The sequence below is a fragment of the Crotalus tigris genome, unplaced genomic scaffold (genome assembly GCF_016545835.1).
Source record: "Crotalus tigris isolate CLP2741 ecotype Arizona unplaced genomic scaffold, ASM1654583v1 scf7180000017833.3397121, whole genome shotgun sequence".
In the NCBI taxonomy this organism is placed as follows: domain Eukaryota; kingdom Metazoa; phylum Chordata; class Lepidosauria; order Squamata; family Viperidae; genus Crotalus; species Crotalus tigris.
Genome location: NW_024096661.1, coordinates 1,785,637 through 1,811,413, shown reverse-complemented (window position 1 = coordinate 1,811,413; position 25,777 = coordinate 1,785,637). Strand labels below are relative to the sequence as shown.

The 25,777-nt window shown below is 36.8% G+C and overlaps 1 protein-coding gene across 3 annotated transcripts in view; it reads left to right on the top strand.

The window, feature by feature from the left end:
• RNGTT (RNA guanylyltransferase and 5'-phosphatase) overlaps positions 1 to 25,777 on the top strand; it is a 134,520-nt gene that overhangs the window by 11,556 nt on the left and 97,187 nt on the right. For all 3 annotated transcript variants that reach the window (XM_039343100.1, XM_039343099.1, XM_039343098.1), the window contains exons 5-6: positions 1,589 to 1,664; positions 14,655 to 14,907. In XM_039343100.1, the coding sequence (XP_039199034.1) occupies positions 1,589 to 1,664; positions 14,655 to 14,907 (329 nt within the window). The remainder of the gene's footprint in view (positions 1 to 1,588; positions 1,665 to 14,654; positions 14,908 to 25,777) is intronic.

Sequence of the window (25,777 nt, the reverse complement as noted above, 5' to 3'; positions counted from 1 at the left end):
CTAGCCTCTTAAGTGCCAGTAATCAGGATGGATCATAAAAAAAAAATCTGACTGTAAGTGATAACAGATAGAGGCAAGAAGAAGCTACTGTGCCAGGAAAGAATTTTCTTCTCCAGATCCTCATGAGAAAGAAGATGGTGGTGGTGGTGGTGGATGAGAACCAGAAAGTACAGGATATCTGTTGCCTCAGTTTAACAGGGTGTGGAAAGGTGGTGGACTCAAGCTCTGATGATGTTAAAAGAAATACCTTTATATTTGGGTATGTCAAGTTTAATGAAGAGAAGGATGAGGGGGGACATGATAGCAGTGTTCCAATATCTCAGGGGCTTCCCCAAAGAAGAGGGAGTCAAGCTATTCTCCAAAGCGCCTGAAGGCAGGACAAGAAGCAATGGAGGGAAACTAACCAAAGAGAAAAGCAACCTAGAACTAAGGAGAAATTTCCTGACAGTTAGAACAATTAATCAGTGGAACAACCTGCCTCCAGAAGCTGTGAATGCTCCAACACTGGAAGTTTTTAAGAAGAGACTGGACAGTCACTTGTCTAAAATGGTATAGGTTTTCCTGCTTGAGCAGGGGCTGGACTAGAAGACCACCAAGGTCCCTTCCAGCTTCTATTCTATTCTATTCTATTCTATTCTATTCTATTCTATTCTATTCTATTCTATTCTATTCTATTCTATTCTATTCTATTCTATTCTATTCTATTCTATTCTATTCCATTCCATTCCATTCCATTCCATTCCATTCCATTCCATTCCACCCTACCCTACCCTACCCTACCCTACCCTACCTTACCCCACCCCACTCTACCCTACCCTACCCTACCCTACCCTACCCTACCCTACATATTTAATTTCATATAAATAAGTGCATTTTTCCCTTTCCTGGTTTCAGTTGCTAAATTTGTTCAGTGTGTCTATGGTTCAGTCAGATATTTAAAGCCATTGATATAGTTATTTATATGCAGAGTTTTGGTATGAATGGAATATAATGTGACTTTGTCAGAAGTTTGTTGAGAGAAGTATACATTCATTCAAAAGAATATGACAACTCAGCGAGTATACTATATTGTATTGAAAAAACAGACTATTGTCCTGGCTTTCCCTGCTAAATGTGTATATGCAAAATATAATGAATGCCTTTTCCCCCCAATTCTGATAGAAATATTCTTAAAATGTATCCAGAAACTTACAGTATATATTTTTTTCATCATGCGTCAGTAGCTAGTGATATTTGCTGTCACTTTAGAGCTAGAGAACGATGATTGAAAAGTGGTTGGAAAAATGCCTTCCATATTCATAGATTGCCCTCAATCCCTAGTTTTGTTTTGAATGTGCAAAGCAAAGAACTGAGATGTTTGTTTATTTGAGGAAGTGTTTATATGATCGGCCCTGTTCATGCTCTAATTTCCTCTTGGAGAGAAGGAAGAAGTAGTTGGTATGAGAAGAGATGAATTATCACCTAATTCTACTACCTGAGAACTAATTCCCTTGTAAGGGGAGTGATTATGACAAGCAAATGTTCCTGATGCTTTTAAGTGAGCTTGGTAATTGCAATTATATTTTTTTCTTCAATTTTTGTCTTCTAGGTGTTCACTGTACACATGGTTTCAATCGTACTGGATTCCTTATCTGTGCCTTTCTGGTTGAAAAGTTGGATTGGAGGTAATTATTTTTTAAAAAAAGACGACACTTTTTGGCAATACTATAGCAATAATAGCATAATGACTTTATTTTACATAGGTCATCGATGTCATTAATTATGGATTTTTTTACTATGTCTTGCTAGTGGGGTATACAAATTAAAGTGGCTATAAAACCTAATAAAAGTAAGGAATCCCTGTGGATTTTACTCTGTTAGTCATTGCTGACTACAGGTGGCAGTGCTCATCTCTGTTTCAAAGGCATTGAGCCAGTCCTGTCTGAAGACATTTCCATGGTCACGTGGCCAACATGATGTCACGGAGCACTGTTACTTTCCGATGGAAGGGATACCTATTTATTTACTCAAATTTGCATGCTTTTGAACTGCTAAGTTGGCAGGAGCTGAGGAAAGTAACAGGAGCTCAACCCGTCCTGTGGTACTTGGGTCTGGAACTTGGGCTGCCAGCTTTCCTGCCAACAAGACCAGCGTCTTAATCACTAAGCCACTGCACCGCCCCATAAAAACATAATATTTTGTGTTATATATTATCTGCCAACTTTCCAGGAGGCAAAATAATATTTCTAAATATTCTTTGGTGGATTTTTTATTATTGTTAGATAGAAATATTTCGATTAATTTATTTCAAGACTGATCTGGACTTTTAGAAAAAAGTTTGAGCTGTTTCAGATGTTCTGAAGGTAATTCATTTTGACTTGATGTCTGTTTTTGGCTTGAAATTTGGAAAAAAAAACCCTTTCTCCTTAGTTTACCTTTATTATTGCTGTTGCTATTAACTTTGTGTGCTACGAAACTTGATCAGACTCATGGTGGCTTACATTATTTTTTTTCCCCCAACACCTTTTTGAATTTCATGAACTATTCATAAACTTTTGTCATGTTCCGGTGGTTAAGGCGGTGGAGATGGCGGCTACTTTGTAGCCGTCCTCCTGAGATGGTGTTAGATCCGCGGAGCACAGCGTTCATCAGCTGGCCCGCGGCTCGCAATCCTCTTCCCGGGCGAAGGGAAGGGGTAGAGATCGCATGAATAGAGGTAGAACCTCTTAACCTTCCCTGGATTTTTATTTTAGGGGGGTAGAAAGAGTGCTCCCTCGGAGTTCATTGCCTTCTCCGCCTCTCAGCTGTCTTTGTTTCTTCGGAAACAAAGCGAAACGCCGCTACCATCTCCGTATTTAAAGTAACCGTGAGTAATTTTAAACCGGACAGAACTGTTTAAAGGACTTTATTTATAGTTTAGCTTTATTTTATTTTTTTTTAGTTTATTTAGTTTATTTAGTTTATTTAGTATGTGCTGATTTTTTTTTATTTTTATTTTTTGAGCTTCTTTTTTTTTTCTCGCGGGCGGAAAAGTGAGAGTGAAAGTAAAATGGCGTTTTGAAAGTTTTTCTTTTGAAAGACGGACTGGCTGAATTATTGCTTAATACTGTTTTCTTTTTTAAGTTTTTTTTTATCTTCTGGGAGTTTTCTAAATTGATTCTATTTTATTCTATTTTATTTTATTTTTAATCTTTTGGATTTTTTATTTTTTACTGGTATTTTTATGAAGAAAGGAAGATAAATTAAAATGGCTTCAAAACGACAACCAGCCACTACAGTTCCTAAGGTAATCTCTTCTCCTGTTACTTCTACTGGGCAACAACAACTTAAAATAATACCCTCAGTGCAGCAACCTAAAACTACTCCACCTTCACCTCCCCCATCTGGTACATCAGCACAAGACATTAAAGAAATAATGGTAAATGCTGTGTCACAGTTTAGGGAGGAAATGAAGCAATTGTTGGAACAGAATAAATCTGAAAGTAAGGAAGAAATGAAGCAAGAGATGAAGGAACTTTTAGAACAGAATAATACTATTTTGAGGGATGATATACTTTTAGCTTTATCTGGAGTGGCCTCAGTGGTCGTGAAGCTGGACTCTAGAGTGGAGGAAATTGAAGAAACAGTAGAACTTTTGGATTATAAATTCCAAGATATGGAGAAAAAAGTGGAAGCTTCACAAGATGATATTCTTATGTTCCAGTATAGACAGATGGAATATGCTTTGAGAATAAGAGGCCTGAAAGAAGATAAAACCCAAGACTTGATGGAAATGGTGATTAATGACTTGGCTGTTATTTTGAACATAGATAAAGATGAGTTACGTGGGGAAGTGGAAAGAATTTATAGAGTTAATTCTTGGGTTGCAAAACAGAAGAATCTGCCTAGAGATGTGGTGATATATTTTGCTAAGAAGTCTTTGCGAAACCAGATTTTGCAAATTTTCTACAACAAAAGATTCCAGATTGCTGCCCAAGATATTATTATATTAAAGGAAATTCCACCTAAAATTTTAAGAAGCAGAAAAGATTTTGCTTTTTTAGCAAATGAACTTAAAGCAAGACTGATGCCATTTAGATGGGAGATTCCGATGGGTATTGTCCTGAGCCATGCGGGGACACGTTACAGACTTAATACAGTTGCTAAAGCTAAGGATTTTTACAAAACGGTCCTGGGTGCAGGCTCACCTCTGCCCATGATGCACAAAGTCTTGAGTGATAAAGAGATGGAACAGAAACCTGAAGGTACAGGTGTGATGACTGCTGGACAGGTGGTATGGATGTCCCAAGCAGAGGTTAAAGAACAGAGAATGACCCGTGCAGCACATAAACGCAAAGAAAAAGAACAACAGAAAAAAGAAAAAGAAATTAAAGAATCTACTCAGCAAATTGTCTCAATGCCGGTGGGAGGAGCAAGACCCAAAAGCTCTGCAACATACTCTTCAGTAGCAGAATTTGAGGGGATCTTCTCCAGGCTCAAGGCCAAGGGAGATGGCAAAGCTCCTGACCTGGAATGTTAATGGATTAAATATTCCTCAAAAGAGAAAAAAAATCTACCATTATTTAAAGCAACACAACAATGATATTATCTGTTTGCAAGAAACTCATATTACATCTAAAGACCAAAAATACTTAAACAATCCTCGTTTGGGATCTCATTTTGTATCTCCCGCCCCTGGGAAAAAAGGGGGTGTGGTAATCTATGTTAAGAAGAATTTATCTGCTATCCTGTTAGAATCAGATCCTCATGGAAGATATGTTATGCTTGAACTTGGTTTATATGGCAAGAAAATTCTTATCGTGGGGCTGTATGCACCAAACCAGCAACAGGAGCAATTCTACAGGTTGCTACATCAGAAAATAACCTTGTTGGACTATAGATCTGTGATTTTAATGGGAGACTGGAATGGTGTCTTAGATATACAAAAGGATAAAAAAGGCTCTTCTACTTTTTTTAAACAGGCTAAACTACCTAAAGCCTTCTTTGACATGAAAGAAGATTGGGAATTGAGAGACTATTGGCGTGAACGTAACCAGGAAGAAAGGGACTTTACCTTCTTCTCAGATAGACACCAATCTTTCTCAAGAATTGATTTTTTTTTTATTACAACAGATTTATACAACAGGGTGAAGAATGTAAAAATTTTTCCTAGGACATTGTCTGATCATAGTCCAGTTTGGATGGAACTGTTTGCTGAGAAAGAAGACAGGAGATCCTGGAGGGTGAATGAGAATTTATTTAAACAAGAAAAAAATGTTCATAAACTAAAGGAATGTTTAAAGGAATATTTTGCTTTAAATATGAATAAGGGAACATCAATGTCAATGGTGTGGGATGCAAGTAAAGCTTTTATGCGTGGTATTTTGATAAAAATGAATAACTTGCATAGACAGAAACAGATTCAGAAACGTAAAGATTTAGAAGAGGAGATTAAATTAAAAGAGAAACTCCTAATTTCAAATCCTTTAGATGAAAAGGTGAAAGGAGCTATAAAACTGTTAAAAACACAATTTAACATGTTGATGGCTGATCAAGCTGCAACCAATTTATTATTTATGAAACAAAATACATTTTGTAATGCTAATAAACCAGGGAGATGGTTGGCTTATCAGTTAAGAAAGAAACAGAAACAGAGGAATATAGATAAAATAAATTATAATGGTAAATTGGTTTATCAGAAAGAATTGATTAAGAAATCTTTTTTAGAATACTACCAAAAATTATACAAGAGTACTAATATTCAAACTACAGATATAAACAATTATTTAGGTAAAGTTAATTTTCCTAAATTAACAGAAGATCAGGAAAAAGAGATTAATGGTTTAATTACTAAGGAAGAAATTGTTACAGCTATTAAACAATTGAAATTGGGCAAAGCGCCGGGTACGGATGGGTTGACATCTATTTATTATAAAACTCTAGTAGAAGAGATGACTCAACCGTTGTGTGAATTGTTTAATAACTTATTACAGGGGTTAGAGATCCCTCCATCTTGGCGTAATGCATTTATATCACTGATTCCAAAAGACAATCAAGATCTTACATTGCCTAAAAATTATAGGCCTATATCTCTTTTAAATGTGGATTATAAAATTTTTGCAAAAATTTTAGCTAATAGGTTTATGGGGATTTTGCAGCAGATTATACATAAGGATCAATCGGGTTTTATAACTGGAAGGTATATGAAAAATAATGTTAGACAAATTATTAACTTATTAGAGTATTTAGAAAAGAATAACCAAGTCTCTGCAGGCTTGATATTTTTGGATGCTGAAAAAGCCTTTGACCAAGTGAACTGGCAGTTTATGTTATGTTTAATTAAGGAGATGAATTTTGGACAAAATATATTACAAGTACTATCTAATATATATCAAAAACAGACTGCTCAACTTATTGTAAATGGGGGTTTGTCAGAGGCTTTTGTAATAGAAAAAGGTACAAGACAGGGATGCCCGTTATCCCCGTTATTGTTTGTTTTAACATTGGAAATATTGTTGATTAAAATTCGGGAGTCTCAAGAAATAAAAGGAATAGAAATTAATAAAAAAGAATATAAATTAAGAGCCTTTGCAGATGACTTGGTTGTTACTTTGTCTCAACCTATTTGTTCGGTGGTAAAATTATTACAATTGATCCAACAATATGGACGTGTTTCTGGTTTTAAAATTAATAATAATAAGACCAAAATATTAGCTAAAAATATGACTAATGGTGATAAACAGGTTTTAGTTAAGTTAACAGACTTTGAAATTGTTGATAAGGTAAAATATTTTGGGGTTACATTATCTGCTTCCAATGCAAAACTGTATAAAAATAATTATGAAAAGTTGTGGACGGAGATACAGAAGGATTTAAAAAATTGGAACAATTTACAGTTATCCCTTATGGGTAGAATTGCAGTTATTAAAATGAATGTCCTGCCAAAGTTTATTTTTCTGTTTCAAATGTTACCTATTTTAAAGAGTGATCGTAATTTAGATGAATGGCAAAAAGGTATTAATAAATTTGTTTGGGCAGGGAAAAAACCAAGGGTGAAACTTAAAATAATGCAAGATTTTCGTGAGAGAGGTGGACTCAAGGTACCAAATATGAAATTGTATTATGATGCTGTAGTACTAACATTGATCAGCGATTGGGTGAATTTAACAAATATAGAAATACTTCATTTGGAAGGTTGGGATTTACTTTTTGGATGGCATGCCTATTTAATATTTAATAAAAAAGTGGATTGGGTTTTTAAGTCTCATATTATAAGAATCTCTTTGCTTAGAGTGTGGAGGAAGTATTATAAATTTGATTTTAAAATACCATTATGGGCTATACCTCGGCATGCCATAGAAGGTATAAGGAAAGGGGTTAATATGGATATGGTTTCTTATGCACAGTTACTTAGATGGGATGGCCAAGACTGGCAGTTAAAATCTTTGGAAGAACTAATACATGAAAATCTAACTTATTCATGGTTCCAATATAGACAAATAGTGGACAGATGGAAGATGGATTGTAAAATGGGCTGGCTTAGAGAAGATGAAACTTTCCTAAAACAAGTAAGAGATCAAAGGCCAACCCATATTAAGAGAGTTTATGGGGTTTTAGTGGAATTGGATTCAGAATCTGAATTAGTTAAAGATTGTATGATTAAATGGGCACAGAATATTGGTGAATCGATTTCAATGGATACTTGGGAACTTATTTGGACAAGAAATGTTAAATTCACACAAGCGCAAAATTTAAGAGAGAATTTTTATAAGATGTTTTATAGATGGCACCTTGATCCAAAGAAAATGTCCATTATGTACTCTAATTTACAGCCGAAATGCTGGAGATGTGGACACTTGGATGCTACTTATTATCATATCTGGTGGACGTGTAAGCATATAAAAGCTTTTTGGATTAAGATATGGTGGAATATTCAGAGAATTTTTAGAAGGAGGGTAAAATTTACTCCGCAATTATTTTTATTAGGTATTGTTACTGATTGTGATGCTAGGGAGGTTATATTGATGCTAAATTTGATTACAGCCGCTAGGCTGTTAATAGGACAATATTGGAAGAAGGAATCCTTGCCTATTTTACAAGAGTGGTTTTATAAAGTTTCGTATTTGGCAGAAATGGCAAAGATTTCGGCTTTTTTAAAGGAGCAATCTCAAGAGAAATTTTTTGCGGTATGGGAAAAATGGATAAATTTTATACAACATAATTTAGATATGGAAAAATATTATTTAGCCTTTTTATAACTTGTAATGATTGTTTTTTTTTCTTTCTTTCTTTCTTCTTTGTATTATTATTTATATACTTTTCTATATATGTTTTATTTTTCGCCTACCTCTTTCTTTTTTCTTTCTCTCTCTCTTTTCTTTTTCCCTTTTTTCTTCCTTTTTTTACGTATATTATTATTATATATATTATTATTATGATTCTTATTATTATTATTAATTATCTTATAAATTGTATACGTTATTTTTTAAAATTTGTTAAATAATCCTATACTCAGTTCTGGGAAGTCGGGGGGGGGAGGGCGGGGTGGTTTGGGAGGGGGGGGTGGATGTTTATTTGTAAAATTTTTGAAAAAAATTCAATAAAAAAAAAAAACTTTTGTCATATAGCAGGAGAGTGAATGACAGTATAATGAACAAGTGATAAAATTAAACACTGAGTTCTCTTTCCCTTCTAGAAATGCTGCAGTTAGCGCAATAAATATTTCATAGAAAAGCAGACTTGTCAAAAAACATACTGTAATTTCCGGCGTATAAGACAACTTTCTAAACCATGCAAATCTTCTCTGAAGTCAGGGGTCGTCTTATATGCCCAGTCATCTTATAGGCCAGAAAATACTGTATTTTCCGGCGTATAAGACGACTTTCTAACCATGCAGATCTTCTCCAAAGTTGGGGGTTGTCTTATACGCCCAATCGTCTTATACGCTGGAAAATACGGTAAATGTTCCTACTTACTCTTCTCTCCAGTCTCTACGGGTAGTTCTTGACTTATGACCACAATTGAGCCCAAACTTTCTGTTGCTAAGTGAGACAGTTAAGTGAATTTTGACCCATTTTACAACCTTTCTTGCCACAGTTGTTAAGTGAATCACTGCTCTTGTTAGTAACATGTTGGTTAAGTGAATTTGGCTTCCCCATTGACTTTGCTTGTCAGAAGGTTACAAAAGTTGATCACGTGACCCCAGGATACTGCAGTGGTCATCAATATGTGTCTGTTGCCAAGCGTCTGCATTTTGATCACATGACCGTGGAGATGCTAAACGGTCATAAGTGTGAAAAACGGTCACCGCTCACTGTTTTCAGTGCCGTTGTAACTTTGAACGGTCACTAAATGAATTGTTGTAAGTTGAGGACTACCTGTAGTTCTATACATGTTCGCATCAAAATGACATACAGTCATTTTGCTTGATTCCCATAATTTGAACTTTGGCCCAATCCGACATATCCTGTAGATTTTAGAAAATAACGTTTTGTGACTTTTCGAACTTGGTGAACGCTATGTCGCTTCTCCTTTGTTCTTCTTTTAAGCAAGCAAAGCATCAAGACCAGGGATCTTCAAACTTGGCCCTTTTATGACTTGTGGACTTCAGCTCCCAGACTTCCTCAGACAGCGTGCCACGCTGGCTGAGGAATTCTGGGAGTTGAAGTCCACAAGTCATAAAAGGGCCAAGTCTGAAGACCCCTAATCAAGACCAAAACTAAAACAAAAATAAAAACAAAAACCTTGCATAAGGTTAAAAGAAAATAAAACCAAGAAAAGCCCATTAAAACAACCCTCAGCCTACAACGACGTAGAGATGATTTTAAGGAGACATGCAAACATTTTGCATATCTATAAAAAGTATTCTTCAAGAGCCAGTTTGATGTAGTGGTGAACGCATCAGGCTAGGAATCAGGAGATCGAGAGTTCTGGTCCTGCCTTAGGCGCGGAGTCAGCTGCGTGACCTTCCTTTGAAAGAAGTGCATTGCAATGTGCGGGATGTGTAAGAAGTTTTTGAATCATTAAATCAGCCAGATCTTTTTCTGGGCTTGTGCAGCTGCTGCTTGTGGCATATTAAATATTAACGTGCTTTATTTTGGCATAAATGGACTGGAGGATATTTCATCAGAAATGTGAAGTATAGTATTAAATTGGCAGGCATATAATGGGGGGGGGAGGAAGGGTGAAAATTGATAATTACATGAGAAAGAAGGCAGACTGTTTTTAACAGTGGCTGCATGACAGATTGTAGGAGGAAGCAAGGTCAGTTATGCATGTGCATATGCTTTCATAACTCTGTCATTAGCATGATAAAAGATGTGGCTGCTTTCAAGATGCAAAGAGAGATGCTTATTATGCCCTCATGCTTGAAAATAACCTCTTCTAAAGAATAGCTGACATTAACAGGCTCTCTGCTGAGCAAATTGGTTATTCCAGGGTGAACAGTTTTTGTAAAAGGGTAATCTTATACATACCCAGGGATAAATCTATTTTATTCAAGAGCGAAGCATAATCTGTGCTCTGTATGTGATAAGAGAAAAGTCCCAGTTTTGAAAATACTACATTTGCATTTAATAATACTTAAAAAAAAAACCAGTGTGGCTTGGGTACGCAGTTGTATACACTGAAATAGTATTCATTTGTTGTGCTTGATATGATTTAAAATTTCAAGATCGTTGAGATATGTTTGTACATTTTATTTAGACAACTGGAAGATTATATCCAGGAAAAGTTAGAATTTGAGAAATACAGTTTCTTTGTCAAATGCTCAGGTGAACTGGAAGATTCTTGAAGAACCTTTATTGCTTTTCTCCAATAATGAAACGTTGAATGCTGGATGCCAGCAGTAACTGTTTTTTAATGTTCCTACATTTTTCACACTTCAGTGGTGTCTAGACACATATTAATACTATTTTACAGTATCTCCTGTAATAGTTACAGTTTGTATTCAATTACATTCTCTCCTTTTTTTGATATTCTCAAAGCATGCCATTTCTCTAAAAAAAAAAATCCATTGCTTATTGCTGAAGTCATCATCTTTAATTTGGAATCACAGTCAAGTGGAGAGATATCCTGTGTTTAGCAGAAAATGACATCCTGCCCCACTGTTTTAGGAAGCCCTTCAGTAGGCCTACTTTTTGTGCGTTTGGGTTCTGTGGAGATTGCCAGATTCCATTTTTTGTATGAATGTCTTTTACTGTATTAAATCTTTCCTGCCTAATATTCTATTACGGTTTTAAGTGTTCCAAAGTGTCTTGTGGCTTTGCTTTGGTGAATATTTCAACGGATTTTACGCTTACTATATTTGGAACTAAAGTTTTCCAGTTTTATCATTTAGCTATCAATGTGCCTTTTATGCCACTGAGAGGAGATGCTTCTTTTGATCAGAAAACTGTTTTATTGTGTTGTTGTCATACATTTGTTTGCATTATTTATGTGCTGCCAGATTTTAATTTTATATTTCTAACATTCTCCAAATTATAACCCGAAAACACTAAATACAGTTATTTTGTATCTACTAAAGATATAGTATATTGGTTGGAATTGTTTTGAATTGAGTAGCATACAAGAGATGGTAGCTAAATGAATAAATAAATAATTGTAGTTCTTCTTGTTCTTTTCTGCTCACCTTTACAAGGCAGAAGTGCTGACAATCTAGCAGATTTAAAGTATTTTCTAAAAATGGTGGAAAGGGTGGAATCTAGGGGAGAATTTCTTCAAGATAATAGTTTAACACAATCATCACATTTTAAAAAGTCTCCTTTGTTACAGTGCTGTTTCAACTAGACATTTAGTATTTGTGTTTATGAGAATACATTTCCTAAAGAATATTCTATTACCATTTATTTCTTAGACATGTGAATGTAGAAGAAATATAGATGTGAGAAAATGCTGTTTTATAGCTTGTTTAAGGAAAGAGCATCAAAACAGTAATTGTTTGGGGAGCCTTATTGTATTTTCTTCTTTAGCAGCTACTTCACTTTTTTCAAAGTGCAAGGCTGTTTCTTTTGTAATTAAAACATAGTATACATTGGCAATTACTTTTATAATTTTTGTTCTCTATTTTCCCCCAAAGCGTAGTATATTTAAAAAAAATAATTATTTAAGACTGAAACCCAGGCGAATCTCCTAATACATTTGTTTCTCTTGACAGTTTCATACCTAACACATTATGAAAAATGTGTTATAGCTGCATTATATATTGTGAGCCCAAGGTTTAGTAATTAGTAGTTAGGAATTATGTTTATTTATTTTAAAATGTTTAGAACTTTTAAACATTTTCACTGTTTTTAGGCAAGCATACTATCAAAGTGATTTGCCTAGAATCAGGGGTAGGCAACCTTGGCTCTTTTATGACTCGTGGACTTCAACTCCCAGAATTCCTGAGCCAGCCTTACTGAGGGGAAAGGGAGAGGTTTCCAAGCTGAGCCATGCTGGCTCAGGAATTCTGGGAGTTGAAGTCCAGGAGTCATAAAAGAGACAAGGTTGCCTACCCCTGGCCTAGATAGTCTTACACTTGGGTTTATCTATATAAAAAATAAAGGAAAAAAGAATTGTGAAGGAGGATAGAAAAAAACAAGCTTGGGTTCCCTGTGTTTACCGTTAAGAGTGAAGTCTCCTTTGATCTGAGCTTAGCTCCTGGCAACCTCATGCAGTTTTCTGAGCAGTGATACAGCAGTGGTTTCCCATACCCTTCTTCCCAGATTTTGCTTTTTGCTTTTATTTTCCAGTTTAATCAACAGCCTAGGGCAGGGGTGTCAAACTGCCGGCCTAAGGGCCGGATGTGTCATGCCGAAACCGCGCCCACCCCATTGCCGGCAATGGAAAAAAAAGTCGCGATACGTCACGTCACGTGACATTGCGAGTTTGACACTCCTGGCCTAGGGATTTCTTGGTTCCTATCTAAAGACAAATCTGGTTTATTTGTGCTTAGTTTTTCATGATCAGCCAATCAGCCACCTAAGTGATTCTTAAGATGTCATGGTAGTCTTGTTTTTTCTGCTGATGAACCTTCAGGGAGGGTCAAAGGGAGCTACTTCTTGACAGAAGAAACAATCCTTTTGTTTCTGTTGTTCCGCATGGCCAGTGGTAATTCATGATCTGTACTTATCATTGAGTTGCTCTGTGATCTCAGTGATATTCTTGTAGGCCTTAGCTTTTCTGTGGTTTGGGAGAAGTTTTGAAATACTGTAAGTTCTTTGTGCCATAAATCTCTTTTGAGTTTCTGGTGAAATGTATGGATGCTTTCTCAATAAAATGTATTTAAATTAAATTACATCAAATTAAATGCGTAGATATAGGTTGCATTACAGGTAATACTTGAGTTATGAGTATGAGCGTTCATTTACTGATTGTTTGAAGTTACAACAGCACTAAACAATGGTACTTATGACCGGTCCTTGGAATTCAGCTGTTCCAGTATCCTTGCAGTCACATGCTTATGATCTAGTTCAGGAGTAGGCAACCTTGGCTCTTTAATGACTTGTGGACTTCAACTCCCAGAATTCCTGAGCCAGCCGTTGCCTACCCCTGATCTACCCAGCTCATGATTACATTATAAAAGCCGCAACCGTGTGACCAGATATTCCATTGTTTCTTGCTGGCTTCCCCCAAGCAAAGTCAATGGCAAAGTTGGCAGGATGTCAGAAGTTGTGATCAGATCTGATCCTCAATGTCCCGTGTGGCCTTTAATTATGATGGCAACTGAAATGGCTGGTAGTACGTTAATGTGGCCACACGACGTTGAACTTTATGATCACATTGCTTAGTGACAGAAATTCTGGTCCCAATTGCTGTCATAACTCGAAGCTACCTATATAAAAGAAATGAATTATAATTATGGTTTGTCATGCTATCACCCAGATGTTTAGACTGGATTTGGCATTTTTATCCACTTATTGAGTCCTTCCCAAGGACCTGGGATAGGCAGATTTTTATTTGATGGTATTAAAGGTATCATTGTAGGATGTAAGTTGTTCCATGTAAAGCTGCCTTTTGCCATTTTTATTATTAATTCCTGATTGTTGTTTTTATCTTGATTATTTCTTGTAGGCTGCTCAGAGTCTCCTTGTTAATTAATTAATAAAACATATATGCTGCTCGATTCTCAGCAACTCCAGTTTACAAATTATTTAGTTATGTATTGTTCAAGTTGGGTAGCCAAGCAGTTAAATAAATACAACTCAAAGGTTGATATCAAAATATTAATAGCAAATATGTACTTTAATAATATTATGTGCTTCTTTATTAATCCATTAACTCAGTAATAAGGGTATGCACTTTTTTTTTTTAGTATGTAATAATTTTAGATTTAACTTTATTGAAGTTAAGAAACATTTTTGGAGTCTACAGCCTGTAAATTGCTTTGTGGCCTGTATACATTATTGAATGAAAAGCTAAGTTTTAGTTAAAGGTTAGTCAAAATAAAATAGTATTTTTTGCCCTCCAGGTTCATGGGTCCCATGACATCTATTCACAGCCCACAGGGAGGCCTCGGTTAAGAATCCTCTCAGTATAGCCTTGGCAGTGTAATAAGAACTGCTGTGAGATTTTTATGGGAGCCAGTTGGGAATATTTGATGCTGCCTCTTGGATCTGCTTCTGCTTCATGCTCTTGGCTTTTTGGAGCCATTTCCGAATTTTTCTTTTTACGCCTACATTGTCTCACACAATGTCACCTTTTTTTTTTTTTTGCAGTATTGAAGCTTCTGTGGCTACTTTTGCTCAAGCCAGACCACCTGGTATCTACAAAGGTGACTATTTGAAAGAACTCTTCCGTCGTTACGGCGATGTGGCTGATACGCCAGCACCACCTCCTTTACCAGAATGGTGCTTTGAGGAAGACGATGAAGACGAGGAGGAAGAGAACTGCAAGCTGGGAACTCCAGAATCGGAAGCTTGCTCGTCAACTTCCTTTTCTGGCAGAAAAAGAAAAGAACACTTAAAATTGGTAATGGTGAACTAGAACACAGTATAGCATGCTTTTGAACTTGTTTTAAATATGTTATTGTAATTACTGTTTTAATATGTGCCTTCAAGTCAGTATTGATTCCTGGCAACTGCCTGGACCAGTCCCTGCAGTTTTCTTGGTATAATTGTTAAGGCACCAGGTTGGAAACCCAAACACTGTGAATTTTAATACTGCTTTCTTGATCTTAGAAAGAAGACAGTGGCAAGCCAGTTACGAACACGTTGTCAATATTAACTGAGCCTGCTGAATTTAAGCTATTCGAACCTGATAAATTACCCACAATTTCATAACCTTAGCATTCTCATTTCCCCATTGTACATGCTGTACTGAAACCACAGAGTTGCTGCTGAAATATTGAGTTAAAATAAGAAGGACCTCTCCTTTACAGAGTGCTGGTAGAATACAGATAGTACAACTAACATACAGTATAAGATGACTATCTTGTTTAAGGTACCAAATTTGTATTTACTACACATTCTTTTAATCTAGCATTCATTTCATGCTAGGTAGAGCTAATACAGGAGATAAGAGGGGATTTCATTTTGATAGAAGAAAAAAAAAGTTAAAAGTTTTCAGCTCTTTGTTTTTCAGCTTGAATGGTTTAGAATAGTATTTTTCTGGTGCTGTTAGATAAGAAATCCTTGATTGGTAAGGCACTTGAAGTAGCATACTGAATTTGGGGTTCAGGATTGGAAGGCATCTGGTGAAATATTAATTTAGTTAATAAAATATAGATACTGCCTAACTCCAAACAACTCTGGGTACCATAATATAAAAAGAAATGATCAGATGCATCCGAACAAAAGAAATAAAATATACTAAAGAAAAATGACTTAACAATAAGTCTGCCCCCAGGCCTGGGAAAGCAGCCCAATTTTCAGAGAGTTTTGGAATATCATAAGAATATTTCAAAACTTAGGATATTGTAAAAAGTTGTTTTGGTTGTTTGTTCTGATTTGCTTCCCATATTCAGTGTGTTTTTTTTCTTTTCACTTTTTTTTATCAGCCATAAATATTTCTATTCTAAAAGTTATAATAAATTAAAAGGCTTACACCCATATTAAATTAATGCAAATTTTGATTTCATTTATAATTCTGCTGCTACTGTTATTTAATATTGCACAATTAAAAACTAATGGTTTTAATTACAGACATAATGCTTTTACAAATGAAGGAGGATGGCAACTGTTGAAGAATTCTGAATGATAATGGAAAAATTGTTTTTTTTTAAAAAATGAAGAATTAACTCTTAAAAAATTAAGAAGAAACTTAATCATATTAAATCATAATTGGCATTCTAATGGCTTTTATATGATTTATTTTTGAAAGATAGAGCTTTGAGCTTTTAGTTAATGAGTAGAATTATAGACTCTGAGGCTTTCTAGCTAGCCAAGATATTAAAATTCTGAGTGTTTATTAAATTAGTATACAATCTTCATATAATTTTGTATGTTTTATGTGATTTGTCAAGCAATAATATGAGTGTTAATAAATCATTTTTTCTGATTTCCTGCTAGACCTAAAAGATAGAATCTAAGGTACCATCATTAACCAAATGAAGAAGAGTAAGGTGCTTGATACTTCTGCAATCCTGATGTTTTGGAGAATACCTTAACTATCTGTACTGTGGCAATAGTGAAGGTGGGGTGGAGTTGTGTTGAGGGCTGTAAGGAGGGATTCCTGAACATTGGATTCTGCCAGTTCTACCAACAAAAGCTTTCTTCTATTAACAAAAGGCAATAATTGAATTTTACCTGGGGAGAAGGGAGATCTCTCTCCCTCCCTCCCTCCCTCCCTCCCTCCCTCCCTCCCTCCCTCCCTCTCTCTCTCTCTTTGGGTGTGTGTCTTTCTCTACATACACAAACTTGATGACCCATGACCCATTGGACTGCATTTTCTTACCAGATTCCTTCAACTGGCAGAGCTTCTAATGCACTGCTTTCACTGCAAAAGTTTTTAAAAGTTCAGGTACATATTTAGAGATATCTGCCTTGAAAATAGCCCACATTGAACTACATAGCATAGTCAAACAGCAGGAGTTAACCATAGGAAATATTTTATGACATTTTGTATTATGCCATAAAATATTTGATAAAACTTGTCAAATTTCAATACCATAGGAGTCATGGGTTCCAGATTTTGGACACATTCTGGGAGTTAGCACGTTGAGGTATTTTGGTTCAGAAATTGTTGTCCTATGATATAGATGAGTAAACGTGTGTTGGGGAATGCAGCTGGGAAATGTAAGAAGCTATTTAGTAACAAATATGACTTTCAGTGATAGGTGTAGTTCTGCTTCACAGGTTCTAAATATTTTAACACTGGTGAATATTTAGTTTTTATAATAGCTACCATGGCAGTAGAAAACTGCAGTGGTGCTACAAAAAAAGCATATTGTACATAGCTATTTGGTTTGAATGACTTGATGACCATGACAGGCCTTTTTTTTTAACCTGCCCCACCCAAGCAGTATTTGTATTTTGGTGCCGTGATTTTGATTCATTATCTTTGCTTCCAACCTCAGAACAGAAATCAAAAGACCCAGCTGAACAGAAACTACTGGATTGTCCATTAAAAGAAGGCTTTTAATATTGATAATTGTAGTTCAAAGGTGAAAAGATTAAAAAAAAAACACAATAATTTGGTTGATTCATTTAATTTAGCTTTACAGCTTTTAAGGTACACTGTATTTTGGGGAGGGCCTGGGAATGCAGTTGCATGCTTATCAAAATGATATTTAAGAAACATGTTAGATGAAAGTGAAATCTCCTAAGTTATTTTTATTATGTACATGTGCAGGGTATATTTGAGCTTGAGATAGTGTGGCATAACAAGTAAAATGTATATCCCTTTCGTTTAAAGCAACTTTACCTTTTATATAGTTTGCCAAAAGCAGCTTTATAGGGCAGCTTGATATAAAAAGCAGTATTCATTTTCACTGCTAGAAATATCAATTAAAGCTTGATGTGGTTTCAATTTAGATCAATTTTAGACATAAATTATAGCCTGTAGTTATTTTACTCAGTATGATTCCATTGTAATTTATGCAGGAAGTATAATGAGGGGAAAGATGATACATTGCCCAGATTCCTAAGAGGTATTTCTGTTCAATGTACAATTATATTTTATTTTCCACAGAAGGATGTATAACCATTATGATGTGAATTTTTTTAATATGAAGCCAGTCATATTTCCCACCATATTCCTTCTTTCTAGATCTAAAGTGTGTCATGACAGCTTCCTTGAACTTTTGTATACAAATATCCTGTATTGCTAATGTAATGTAATAAAGCTTTCTCAATCTTCCCTATTAAGTGCGGGATGATGAGGGTGGCCATTCAGGAGATATTTAGGGCTCTGGCAGGAAAAACCCAATCAAAAGAAGTGGTGTGCAAAATAGTTCGGATTCCAAAACTTTCATGGAAGAAATTCTGTTTGGAGTTAAAATTGTCCTCTATTGAGCTCAGAAGAGATGTTCAGAAGTATTTTGATACTTATCTGACCGTAGTAGAAGCATTCTGAGTCTGAAAACAATGCCATCTTGAGCTTGAATCAATCTTACTTCCGTTCCAAATGTTGGTTTTTGAATATGAATGAATTACTCCAGAAATATTATGATCGGTTTTATACATAAACCAGGTGGGGAAAATGAAAACTAAAAACTCCCGTTCCTCCAATTTCACGTAGAAAAGACCTGTGTAAACCTTTTAAAAGATTTAGCTGCCTTACGCCTTTCTGGGGAGGAGTATTCCAGAAATCCGATGGCCTAATGGCGAAAAAGCATACTGTATCTATGTCTTTATTTATAATTAGTGATCGACAAAATTATAAACACATAACAATACATGTCATGTATATATCATCTGTTGCCTCACTTTCACGGTTGCTAGTCATTATCTGGCTATTATGTAGGTAATGGAATGTTTTGTGTTTGAAAGATGAAAGTTGACATAAAACTTATGTGTTTTGCCAGAATATTGGCATAGGAGGGGCAAAATATAACTTTTACAAAGCATAGAATAATAGAATATGCTGTATTGTTTCAATTTCCCAGATTCACATGGGCAAGTGCTCTCAGCTCATGGGGTTTTACAGTATCTACCCTGCAAAAATGCAGAAGGGAGAACGTTGTGCCTAGCCTTAAAAATTCTTTTCTCAATCTGGGGAAGGTAAGTGTACTTAGATCCCAAGTTCCCAAGCAGCCCATTATTTCTTATTCTGCGATCCTGTTAAACTGATTTTGGTGTCCCGCATTGCTTCGTTTTTGAAGAAAAATCTTTTTAATCTTTTTTCTTAACCAATAAATACAAATGATTCAGCCACATATCCATAAGGCATTAATGTTGATTCAGCCGCTGTTTTTGAACTCATAGAGTGGTCATCAGCTAGAGCTAAGGATAATAAATATGTGAGGAAAAATGGCTCTTAAACGGATTGTTTGCTTCCACACCCTCATTTTGATTTGAGACATTCCAGTTGCAAGTCCACAATGGAACATTAGTATGCCTCTGTGTATATGTGTGTGGGGGGAACCCATAATTTTGTTGGCGCTGTTATCATTTTGTTTTGTTGCATAAATTGTCACTTGGGTAGATGCCATATTAAATTTAGACCTCAAAATGCTTTAAAGCAGGGCTTTTTAACCTTTTCACCCATTATATCACTTTTAGGATATGGCAATATTCGAGTACCACCAGTCACCTAGCAAGGTGTCAAAAACTTGATGACCAAGAAAAAAAAAGGGAAAAAGTGATGAAGTACAGGTAGTCCTCAACTTACAATAGTTTGCTTAGTGACTGTCCGAAGTTACAATGGCACTGAAAAAAGTGCCCCCCAAACCACAGCCGAGCAAGACACCTGCCTGTCCACCCAGTGGCGCTCTTCCTTCTGTCCGAGGTTTTCATTGTTGTGAGCATTTCTGTTGAGGATTGGCAGTGGGGGTGGGATGGGGGGGCTGTTTGGTTTTTATTCCCCCTGTCTGCTGGGTAGTTGCAGTAGGTTTTGGTCACTTCACATGATCCTGGGACACTGTGACCATCATAAATATGAATCAGTTCCCAAGCATCTGAATGTAAATCACAAAACCCTGGAGATGCTGCAACATTCCAGCTGATCGGTGCTTCTGGGCTCAGCAGAAGCGCCAGGGTCAGCGCCGAGTTCCACCTGGAACCTGGCACTGATCCTGATGTTTCCACTGAGCCCTGACAGTCCTGAAGAAGCACCGATTCTGGCGCTTCCGCTGAGCCCTGACAGCCCTGCAGCTCCAGCCATCTCTCACTCAGGCTTGTGTGGTGCTGCCACCGGTTCAGCTCATTACCCTTCCCCGCTACCACTTTTCTAGGATGGTCGTGTACCACCTGCCAGGTGCCAATATACCTCAGGTGGTACCCGTACCACTGGTTGAAAAGCCCTGCTTTAAAGCACCTACAATTTATTCTCTTCCCTTTAGTAAAAAAGAAACTTGTAATGGCCATCAAGATTTTAATGCTATTTGGGTGACATATTTTAAGCCTGCTTTCTAGAATTAAATATTGATCTAAAAATATTTAAAAGTATGGTGCTATGCTATTGTGTCCTCAGTGAACCCTCCTTGTAGTTTTGCTTTTTTGGCATATACCCAAAGTTTTGGAAATAAATGACCAAACATTGTATTCCTCTTTTGAGTCTAGTGGAAACAGGAGAGATGAAGGCTGCAACATCTTTATAAGGAATATTACCTCCTGCAATTTTGGAAATATGGATGTCTGAGTTATTTAAAATGTTTGCCATGGAATTAATACAGAATTAAATAGGGCAGGGGCCAAAACACATCACTGGCTTGCTCCTTTCTCTTGTTATCATTTTTAGAGCAGCTGTTGGAGATTGCATCTCATTCTTAAAGATCTATTAAACTTCTGAATCGGGAAAAAGAAATCCTATAAATTGATGCATTTTTAAAGTTTCCCAATAAGATGGTGCTGGATATAGATTCAGAGGCAAATTTGAAATCAAGGAAAGCCACATATATGGTAGACTTCAGTTTAAGCATAACTTTTTGTATTAAATGATGCAGTGCAACAGTGTGATCTAAGATTTCATGTCCTGTTCTAAATCTTGTTTATTTATCTATAGTTATACAGTTAAGGTCCATCCAATATTGGAAGCTTTGGTTTATGTGTTTAGCATGTAATTTCATAATTTGCTTACTATAGTTAAAAGCCTAACAGGTTCATAGTTACCCAAACTCTCTTATTAACTTTTTGTGTATTGGTACTAAATATTGACTATCTTCCTACCAAAAATAAATAAAAATCTTTGGTGATGTGTCTTGTTTGGTCAGTGGAAGTGAATACGATCAGACTTGATTTGTCCCAAAGAAACATGAAAAATAATATCAGGTATATTTTGAACGTTGTTGATAATATTAATCAGAAAAATAAAAAAGCTGATACGATTTTTCTTGATGTGAAGATACCTTTTGATAATTTGGAAAGGCCTTTAATCTTTACTAAATCAAAGATGACATTTTCTGAAACATTCTCTTAATAATCCTATTTGTTCCATTATCTGCAAACAAGTAGAATAATTTGAAAGGAATGACAGAAACAGGGTGAACTCTTGGAGACCTTTGTAACAAAGTTTGTAACAAAACTTCAACATATCTGCTGGGCTTATTGTTTATTTGTTTTGTTACTGGAATATGATTCAAAACTAAACAAATTAAAGAACGTACAGTTAAAAGATACAGAATTTAAACAGAACAATTGATAATGAAACCAAGTGAATAACAGTAGAAGATAGTTATTAAAATTTACTGCAACTATTAAACTTTGGTGCAAGATGATTTTTTTGTTGCTATATTATACCACTGTTGATTGCCAAAATCAATCATTAAATTCCGCTGGAAATACAATAATCAGGATGGATCATTTGTTTTTAGACTCGGTGGCAATGTCATAAAGCTCAACGATCCTGGAAGATGATTCATTCTAGAATGAACCAAATTTTGAATATATTTTCTGCCAGCTATTTTGCTGCATTACTAAGCATTAATATTCCTACAAAACATACACAGTTGGTGTTGTACAGCTGCTTTGATACTTTATCCTTCTTACTAGAAATTACACATAATTCCTTTTTTTAGAACTGTAGCAAACTAGCTGTGGGAATATGCATTATTGTCAAAAAATAACTTTGTAGTTAAAAACAAGTCTGATACTGAATTTAATTTAATCTGGAAACCATTTATAGAGAACGACACAGTGCATGAACTTATGCCACATCCAAAGTTTGGGTGTTTCCTAATGTACTGTAAGAGTTTAAAATGTCAACTTTTATGTGATGCATTATAATTATAACATGCTTTCTCTGATTAATAATAAATTAATGTAAATTCACCTTTATATGAGTACTAATCTAATGTCACATTGAAAATTCTCTTTTAATTTGTTTATAGTTTGTAAATCTATTTTTTCTTTTATTTCATTTTTCTCTCTTCGTTAGGGTTTCAAATATATGTTAAATAAAATGCTTTTTTAAAGATTAACAAAGAAATTAACAAAGGGGCTCATCAGCCTGGGCTCATTTTCACTATTTCAGGTAGGACAAATTCACCAGATGCTTCCTTCTACATGCTTAGAGACTCTTACCAGCTTAACCACCTCTATCAAGGAAACCGATAGCCTACTGCACAGTTATTCATAATTGGATAATCCCTATTCATTTCATGTCAGGATCTGCCTACAAGTTTTTGAAATGTTCCTCCCATGCTGGTCTAGGATTTTTATTGGCTGAGCTCTCTGGGGACTTAACCAAAGATAATTTGCAATGATTTGGCAGAAGAAAAAATAATTCATTTCCTTGATTGATTGAATCAAAAATTTCCAGGCTTCCTGGGTGGTCTTGCTCATTATTTTATTCAGAAAATACTTGTTTTTAAAGATTTAACAGTTCTTGAAGTAAGACCTTTGGGGAATTTTGTTTGTGAGTTACAGATGCAGTGCTAAATTTTCTTTAGAGCCACATACCTTTTTGATCAAACCACTATGACCACAAGCAAGTAGTAAAGAGTATTTTTCAGCTATCAGCACAGACAGCAAGTTTTCCCCCTTTCCATCTCAATGGTTGACCAGGTCTGATCTGTTTGATGGCTTGTAAATCAGAGGTCCCCAACCTTTTGGGCACCAGGGACTGGTTCTGTGGAGAAAGGTTTTTCCATGGACCGGGGGGTCATGGTTTTGTGTGCTGCCTTCATCTCTCAGATGGGGCTTTGCTTATTTGTGCAGACTGGTTGCTGGTATGCCGTGGCCCGGTACTGGTCCACAGACCGGAGGTTGGGGACCCCTGCTGTAAATCATAATCAGAACTTTGAACCTAGCAGCCATTGCAGTTGCTTCATTGTGTTGCTGCATTTTGCATGGACTGTAGGGTTACCCACTACAGTTCATTACAATAGTAGTGCATGAACAATAGCAGCCAGCTATATCTAGCAAAAAGGGAGGTTTCTATACTAGATGAAGCTGCTTTGAGCATTTGATGACAGTGATTCATGGAAACCCCATCCCAAATAAGCCCAACTCTAGCCTGCTTTTTTCCCTGAGGTAGTGCAACCCCATTTACTCTACTTATATGTAGAAGCTGTCTGTCTGTAAGGCCTGTATCTTGACAAGATTCAGCCTCAGTTTATTAACTCTTATTACTATATCTAGATGCTGGTTCAGAATATATGTATCCTTTCCAGATTCAGATGTTTCAGAGAAGTGGATTGATGACTGTACTCAGCAGTTTCATACTGTTGTTAAATAGTATTGGGGAATCGAGGAAAACCTTGTAACCTGTAGCAAAATTGACAAGGAGGCAGCATGGTCCCTTAGTGCTGTTCTCTGAGACCATCTCTGCAAGTGGCAAAAAGCTGCTAAGAGAACCAATAGATCAAGTAGACTCAAAAGAGTCACCCTATATGTCTTTCTGGCAGAAGCCATCAATCAGAGCTACTGTGGCTGATTCTTGAAACAAGAACTCAGACTTAAAAGGGTCAGGATGATCTGGTATCCTCTGGAAATTCTGCAAGTGTCTAGACGCATCTGAAGACACATCCTCTTCAGTTCTTGTTTCAAAAAGAAAATATTTGTGATTAGACAGTAATTGCTGACATCCTAGATCCAAAGAGGGCTTTGGCAGCTGTCTTATTTTTATGGATGCTGTTCCATTTCTGCAGCTTTAGCCTGGAGATAAAAATTGTTATGATAACCAGTTCCAGGCTTTTCTAGCTATAGGCTACTTGGGTGGAAATGCTATGAGATACTTTAGAGTAGTGATCGTGAACCTTTTAGAGCCAAGTGCCCAAACTACAATCCAAAACCCACTTATTTATCTCCGGGTGCCAGGTGGGCATGGCCCACTGGGTGGGCGTGGCTATGGTCATGGCAGAATGGGTGGGTGTGGCCAAGGTGGACATGGTCACCTCGATGTTCCTTATGAGCAAGGACTCCTGTGGGGGGCGGACAGGGTTGGGGGAGATCTAGGGGTCTCTGGTGGGTGGGACAGTGGGCAGAAGGCTTGTCCTGCAGGGTGAGGGGAGGCGAGGCAGGGCGGAAGTGCCATTGTTGCAGGGCAAGGTGAGGCAGTGGCCGGAGCAGCTGCTGCCTGACACCATTGGCCCCCACACACAGAGGCCAGCGAATGCATCGGGCCGATGGTGTCCATCAGCAGCCACAGCCTGCCGGCCCCTCAACCGGCGCAATCTGGGGCTCCGCAGCCCGCTGCCAGCAGTTCAGAGAAGCCGCCTCTGTGCTCGACGACCGGCCAACAGCTGAGGAGGTGATGCAGTGGGTCATGCCCTGGAAAAGGAGAGCATGTGAGGCCAGGGGGGATGGGACAGGGGGAGGGAAACCAGCCGTGCTGGGATGCATCCGGCCATGTGGGACCTCAGCGAGTTAGCGGGCAGCTGCTTGAAGAGGGATGGTTGCCATCTCTGGGGCATAGCGTGTGTGCCCACAGAGAGGGCTTTGAGTGCCGCCTCTGGCACACGTGCCATAGGTTTGCCACCACTGCTTTAGAGGGAACTGTAGCTAGGAGTGATTTTATATATTTTAATAACTCTGTTTCTGGAGAGAGTTGTTCATTATACATTATACTTATATAAGTTGATTTTAGTTATATTAGCAAAATATATGGCTAAGTTCAAGTTGGCACATAATATTGAGACCCTGTTTGATGTTGTAATGGAGCTGGAATCATGGGAGTGCAACGGTCCTGGTTCTTCTTGATCTCTTAGCGGCTTTTAGTACTATTGATTATGGTACACTTCTGGACTGACTGTAAGAAGTGATGGATCTCCTTTCTCCATGGCCAGTCCAGTTGATGTTGGTTGGAAGAGAGAGGTTGAATCTGATGGCTATAATTTATGGGGAACTTCAAGCCTTGATGAACAGTTAAATTTCGTGTTTAACATTTACATGAAGTCTCTGAATCAGGTCATCTGCTGGTACCTCTTAAGGTATACTGTATATCTTGACCCTAGGCAAACCCAAATAATAACATTAAACATATGCAATTCCTGGAGGAAGTTGAATGTTGGAATGGGAAGGAAGACGCTTAGGCTTAATCTGACAAGGTTGAATGGCTGTGGGTCCTTAGGCCACCTGGTGCTACAGATCTTTTATCTTTGATCCAGAAAGGAGTCATACTACTTAATTTCAGTCTGCTGCACAATCTAGGATCCTTTTGGGCTCACAGCTTCTGTTTGAAAGACAGAGTGGCAGAATGCCTTTCTCAACAGATAATTTTGTGTACCAAACGCACCCTTTCCTGGCCTCAGAAGTGATTCGTATGATTACTCATGACGTTTTTCATCTCATGGAAGGATGAT